We start from the raw sequence: 6924 nt of genomic DNA, 5'->3' as shown, positions 1-6924 counted from the left end.
AGCCCAATCCGAGGACACCAAATCTGGACACCCAATCCAGACCCTTCTTTCACTGTCACGCAGGCCCCACAACGTTTCAACAACTGGGTGTGTTTTGGTTCCTCTCCCAGCCTCGTGCATGTTTAATTTTAATTTTATTAAGCCAAGATAAGTTTATAGCTTGAGATCGGCTTGAGATCGGCTCCGTCTTTAGCAACGGGCGAAGGCCGTACGTTAAAGCCGGTAACCCCCACTCCCACCTCGTTTAAGCGTTTACTCTCTTGGCAGTTGGACAGCGTTTAGAGTACTCTCTCTCTCTCCTGGTCTCCTCTCGCCCTGAAACCCTTCTCCTTCCTCCTCCCAAAATTCCGAGAAACCCTATCCTTTTCTACCTCAAGTCTTCTTCTTCACTCTCTCCAGTGGTCTCATTTCCTCAGATCTGGTGGTTTTGCGACGGGTTGGAGCACGGAATCCATCTTCTCGCGGCGGAAAACGCCGGTTTTGAGATCTCCGCGGCTTAAAACCCCGCATTCCGAAATTTACCGTCGAGTCATTGCACTGCTTTTCCGAATCGGAGCATTGCGTAATGGTATATCGAATTCAAGAATTTTTGAGATCCGTTTCCTTAAGCTGTTCAAGTTTGGATTCGAATAGATTTCTTTTATTCTATTTTTCTTTACGAGAATTAGGTGAATTTGGAACTAATGGATTTGGTTTTGGATGCTAGAGTTGAGCGAGATCTGTGGGTTTGTGGGATCGGCGAGGTGGAGAGGAGGATTAATTGGATAAGGCTTGTGGTTTGTATGCAACTTTTCTTTGGTTTGGTCGAATGATATTCCTGTCAGATTCCTGAGCAAAGCTTTAATGTGTGTTTGCTTTTTTTTTTTTTTTCTTTTTTGCTTTTTGGATTAAAATTTTCTTTTTTTTTTCCTTGATCTGACAGATAAGAGGATTTTCTGGAAGGAATCTGGTCTGGAGAATAGTGAATAAGTGCAGGTGAGAACTTTTCTTTACTTTAGTCACTCACCATTCATTTCTAGCTGGCATGTAGCTTCAAGATGGTCTCTTTCTGGTTCAGATGCAATTTTTATCAGTACATTTGCTGCCAGTATTTTGATTCGATTGCATGCAGTGGAACCTACCATTTCATTGCAATAATTAAAGTTTCATGATTTCTACTTTTGATTTCTGTTAGATCCTTATAGTGAAGTGGATAGTAATTTTAAAAACTGATGTTAACAGTAAATTGAGGATTGAACTGCCAATTCCTGCTAGATCTCAAAGTACTGCTTGATTTACTAAAAGAAAACTTTCTTTATTTTTCTTATTCAATCTAATGGAATTGAAAATTTTATATTAAAAAAGTAGGTAATGGGTTTGCAAACTCTTTCAATTGTTTACTTTCCAAATTCTCTAGCGACACCGAGCATGAGCTTATGAAATTTCTTGTGTCACAGGCGGTAACAGTGGTGTGGATTGGAGTATTTTGAAGCAAATTTGATATAGGGAGGCATATAGTCAGGTAAATTTACTTTTCCTTTTCTTTCAGGATAAAAGTTGTCGGTTTTGGGTTTGATACAGTAGTGGCAGCTTAATTGCTCTCGGATTGGTCGGTCACAATCATCACGCATATAAACAATAATTGTATGGTGGTGGATACTAGTAGTCTTAGATATTTCTTATTCCCATTTAGGATTGAGCCCTGTAGCAATGCCAATTCTGCAGCACCGCACCACTTCATAGCTGTCTTTGACCTGGTTGCCTCTATAATCTGTAAGCCGGGCAGATATTTTGGTGCGGGCCCCTGCACCATATTTGAAGGTAGATTTGCATCTAATTATTGCCTTGATGATTGTGATTTTAGACATTTCTGATCTTCTCACATGCAGGATCACCAAATCTGAATTGGCTAGAAATTTTGTTTCAGTTATTCTTTTGTTAATTATACCGAAAGATTTAATTGAAGCGATGATATGTTTGTTGCAGCAATTTGTATTTAGTGTATTGCTTTGGAAATGGACTTCTTTATTCATGGAATAATGTGTAGCTTTTGGGTACTGTTATTATTAATTGAGTTATTTTGTTCCCATCTTTAATATAATCTTGTACTGTATTGATTGGAAATCAATTGATAGGTATATGCAACTAATGGAGGCTGAGTTGTGTTTGTCTCGAGCTCTATCTTCGTCTCGGGAAGAAAGTGGAGATGAAGAGCTCTCAGTACTTCCTAGGCACACCAAAGTCATCGTTACTGGTAACAACAGGACGAAGTCAGTTTTGGTTGGGCTGCAAGGTGTCGTAAAGAAAGCTGTCGGTCTTGGCGGCTGGCATTGGCTGGTAATAGAACTGTTTCTCAGCTGTATTGGCTTGACTTTTTTTAACTTTCTTTAAGCTATTTCTATGTCTTCCATCTATCTTCTTGTGATGAGAGCTGATGAGTCCCTCTGAGTCCTAATCAGAAACTCTTTAGCAGAGTCATGGCAATAATTTGATATTTTTAGCATTGACAAGTAAACTGTTGTCCCAATTACTTTCTTTGAGGACGCATCCACTAGTATAATTTGCAGAGACAAGTCGGTCATGTAAAACAACTATTCTGGATATTCTGAAAAAAGGCCTTGGTGACTTTATGTCAGATGCTCGCTAATTAGATGATTGTGCTTTTCCACTAATGTTTTTCGGTATTTCTCCTAGAATTCGGCCGCTCAACCCTGTGTAAAAAAAATTGTGCAGGCTTGATTTCAATATTACGTTTCTTAATATACCATCTATGTCAATAACTTGGGAAGAACGGGGAAAAGATTTGTTAGATTATGCTGTAAAAAGAATTTATGTATCTTGTATCATGGTTTGATCCTAACTATCTGTAGTTAGGAGAGCCTTAGGACTCTAGGTTGCTTTAATTTTTTTTTAAATACCTCAGATGTCCGATATTCTGTCCTCTGGTTATAATTTCATGCAAGGCATAATCTTTGCCGATGTCAGGTCCTCAAGAATGGGGTGGAGGTAAAGCTGCAGAGGAATGCCTTGAGTGTTTTAGAAGCTCCAACTGGTAATGAGGATGATGATGACGACTGTGATAACTCTTTCTGCAGCAGCTCTGACATGGGAGAGAAAGATATTGATTATAGTAGGTTTTAAGCTTTGATTGATAATTAATTGTCAGAAATTCAAGGCTGCTAAGGAGCAATAATTAGACATGTAATTTAAGTAATGAGTAATGAAACCTGTTCGTCGCATGTGTTTAATAAATTATTGCTTGTGGGCAGGTAGCGTAGAGGTCCACAAACCAACAAAGCCTAGGGCTCGGCATACCAGGCCTTGGACATCTTCAGCCAAGTCGAATAACCGTGGCATCTATCGAGACATCCACAGTTACAAGCCTCAGATGGTGAGAAATTATATGAATGATGAATTTGATCGCATGAGTCCTTTATTGTAGTATAGTAGCGTTAGTGATGAGTCATTATCCGTAGCTGGTGCTGTTGTGCAATCATCATAGCCTTGATTGCTTAGCTGAATTACCAGGTTTAGATAAACAAGTCAGCAAAATATGTTGACATGAATATGTATCATCAAATCTCCATCATGTAACGACAGGAACACCTATAGAATCGCATAATGCTAAAGATATCCCCGGTCTTGATTATAAGAGACTTTGTAGATTGGATTGTGTATCGAAAGATTGTGCTTAGTGCTTACACCTCGTAGATTATTGACAGAGGGTGAACTTGGCAAAACTCGGGACTGCCACCTTGTGGAGATATTGGAGGCACTTCAATCTGGTATATTTCAGACCTCCTGGCCCTGTCATAGCGTCTTGTGGAAGATGTGTTTTTTTTTGGCAGAGTAACATCAAGCATGCACAACGGTATTTCAGGCGAGCATCAATCCCAACCCATCGAAGGAACAACTGGTTCATGGTGTGCAGCACCATTTCCTTTCTCAGGTACCATTTGGGCTTTATTTGCTTGCCTTATCAAATAAACTTTTCTCTTTAGCAAAAAAAAAAACTTTTCCCAGTTTCTTTTTTTTCCTTTGTATTTTTGGAACTCTCAAGCATTTATGGTCTTGTTTCTTTTCTCCCAACTGCAAAAGCAATTGGATGAGATGCAGGTTATTGTGGGGTTCATCCACACAGCCAAGAGGTTGAAGACCATTTACTCTTAAGAACAGAACTGGAAGAGTAGTGCAATCCCGATTGCTGTACGCTTGGACCAAGATATGAAATCTAAAGGGAGATCATGTTATAACCACCAAAAAATTAGGGGGAAGATCATGTTTCTTATGCTGATGGCCAGATTTGAAGTTAAGAGCGCTGCAGTCTCATTCACATGTAGCACAGGTGTACCGAGTACTAACCATGCTATATAAGGTTTTGTAGTGTACTATCCTACTATATCTAGAGCTATAATTTGGTGCTCTTCCAAAACAGGTTACAGGATATGATTGATGGTGGGAGAAGGGTCTTTAGAGGGACCGCGGGCTAACTACATAGATATATTGCATGGTCTCGTTCTAGAGGGGTAGGGCAACTATTTCTCTTTCCGGACCTCGAAATCAGCACAAATTTATAAAGTAAAGCGAAGAAGAGGTGGTGGTGGGATGGGGGACAAGCTGTGTGACGGGTTAGGTGGCTGTCTGGTTGGGGTTGGGCAGTGTGCCACGCTTCGTAAAAGGACAGCATCTTGTGTTAATCGTATCGCAATCTTTTCGTAGATTTCGTGACCACACTTCCCCTCATTAGTCAAATGCTCGATGCCAACTTGGTTTAGACCAGCTTAATTTTTGTACAAAAAAAAAATTAAGCAAGCAAGTAGGCTTGAGTTCAATCCATTGCTTTCGGACATTAAATGTTCAATAATTTGTAGGGTCCTTGTGCTGGCAGTTCAAACTCCATCTCCCATCCAAATGATCCTCGTACCGGCAGCAAGATCTTTGATTGCATGCGGTTCCGCGTAATTCTTGTCTAGAATATTTGCATGGTTTGTGTTAGTGCATTTTTTCCGGATGGTGTTTGGGTGCTTGTATAGGACGTTGAAATTTAAATAATATTTTTTAGCTTTTTTTTTTTATTGAGATTCATGAATATTATAAATGGTATTAGGGTAGATTTGTTTTCAGGTTCATGTAAATTAGAAATGCTGCAATAAGGATTAAGGATTTATTTGACTATTGATTGATTGTAGGGTTTGTGATCGGATTTATGGTATTTAATTTTGGATTTGAATGGGTTTAGATTTTGGGCATTAGAGTTATAAATGGGGGGGAATTAGGTAAAGATTTGTTCTGGCATATGTTTTGTTTCATATCCATTGTACACTGGATGGATTTTAGACTCGGCTAAAAAAAATTTAAGTAATATCTTCGGAGGATGTTTGGATTGTTCCCGTTTGATTCGGTTGCTTCCGAGCAGTCCTAAGGATGCATTCTTCAATCTTATATTTGCTTGGGATAAACTTCTAAATGATGAGATTTATTATTATTATGAATAAAATAGGAGTAAATGATGAAATACATTGTTATTTTTGGACAAAATTGGGGTACCTATTGAAGTATTGGGAAAAGAAAAACCAAAATCCAAATGATTCCGGTACTGACGTTCGAATTGTCACATGTTTATGTCTGTCTTCCAGCTGAAGAGGGGTGGGTGGAAGAAAAAGCAAGATGGTTTAAAAGGCAAAATTTTGAAAGTCTTATGTTTTAGATCTGTGACCTACGAAAAGAGATGCTTGGAAAAACCATAAACAAGTAATACTTACCTCAAAAGATAAAAAAAAACCAGAAGCTTGAATCCCTTGCCATAATGCCAACTTGCTTACTCCCCTGTATTGATACAAGAAACTCGGATTTGCTCCTATCATCACTCTAATTTTAACTCAGGCTTCCACTCATCCTGGTTCTTTTAAAAAAAATTGTGGCCCCTCCTAACTTAACACTTCCAAATATATCATGAGTAGAAGGACTAAGTGTTAAAAAACCCTCAAAAGTCTGTTTGGATATTTTTATAGAATTGGGCTGCAAATTCTGTAGAATTCATTGATTGAGCTGTCTATTTAAGTATGGTCCTACATCAATCAAACACCACCCAGTCCAAATCTTATGGAAAGAAAAAAAATACCTCCATAAGCCGGTCTTGTTTTCTTCGTGCAGCCCAAAGGTTAAGATTTAAGCTGGCTTTGAACAGGCTTTCAGAAAATACAATTTAGATGGCACAACAGGCCCAATTTCTAAAGAAAATTTAGCTCAATTCTGCACGATTATCCAAGCAGATGCTAAATAGAGTATGAAAATGAAACAATGCTACTCTTCAATCAATCATACACACAAAAAAAATCTGCTTCATTCAAAAAAGAAAATGAACAATGCTACAACTATGATTGAACATCCTTTATCTTTGTTCCAAAACTCAATTAACCCACCAATATTTCAAGTAATATTTTAGAGTGTGGCTCTTCATGTGGGATGATTACTTAGGCCAATAGGATGGTTTCTTAAAAAGGAGGGCTATGTCTGCTTTGTGATGGCCATATCATTATTCATTGAGAACAATAGTTGATGCCATGCTCAAAACCAAAAGATCTCCAAATCTCTTTGCCTACCCCAGCCACTGATCCACCTCTCTCGGAGCAAATCGATAATTGTCTGATAACAGAGGTCATCAACACCATTGCCGGTGGACCTGTCGAGATCCCGAGCACCTTGGGCAACCAGGCTCCTCAAGAGGTTGAAGTTGTTCCGAAGAAATAGCACACAAGAGACGCCATTTCCTTCTCTGACGCCAACCCAGGAGGAGTACAGACTCCTCATGATGACGATGTAGTCATTTTTCTTACAATTGCAAAATATCATGTAAAGAGAAACCTTGTTGACGATGAAAATTCGGCCGACGTGTTATTCTATGATGTTTTCTAATGAATGAAGTTGCATGCTGAACATATCCAG

General features: G+C 38.9%; 1 protein-coding gene across 12 annotated transcripts; it reads left to right on the top strand.

The window, feature by feature from the left end:
- The first annotated feature begins 242 nt into the window (after positions 1-242).
- Positions 243-4411, top strand: LOC103710367 (uncharacterized). 12 transcript variants are annotated; one of them, XM_088723528.2, is made up of 11 exons: positions 243-568; positions 707-776; positions 923-975; positions 1437-1501; positions 1705-1800; positions 2115-2316; positions 2965-3109; positions 3249-3370; positions 3702-3764; positions 3860-3928; positions 4078-4411. In XM_088723528.2, the coding sequence occupies exons 6-11, from the start codon at positions 2119-2121 to the stop codon at positions 4147-4149; spliced, it is 669 nt and encodes a 222-aa protein (XP_088579654.1). In that variant the 5' UTR covers positions 243-568; positions 707-776; positions 923-975; positions 1437-1501; positions 1705-1800; positions 2115-2118; the 3' UTR covers positions 4150-4411. The 12 variants fall into 12 exon arrangements, with proteins under 12 accessions (XP_088579654.1, XP_088579653.1, XP_008794275.2 ...); XM_088723527.2 differs by having other exon boundaries at positions 1673-1800; XM_008796053.5 differs by lacking the exon at positions 1705-1800.
- Positions 4412-6924: the final 2513 nt, after the last annotated feature.

The sequence above is a fragment of the Phoenix dactylifera genome, chromosome 6 (assembly GCF_051530095.1).
Source record: "Phoenix dactylifera cultivar Ajwa chromosome 6, Ajwa_hap1_PhDact_Kaust_v1.1, whole genome shotgun sequence".
Lineage (NCBI taxonomy): Eukaryota > Viridiplantae > Streptophyta > Magnoliopsida > Arecales > Arecaceae > Phoenix > Phoenix dactylifera.
This window is presented reverse-complemented; position numbering and strand designations above follow the sequence as displayed.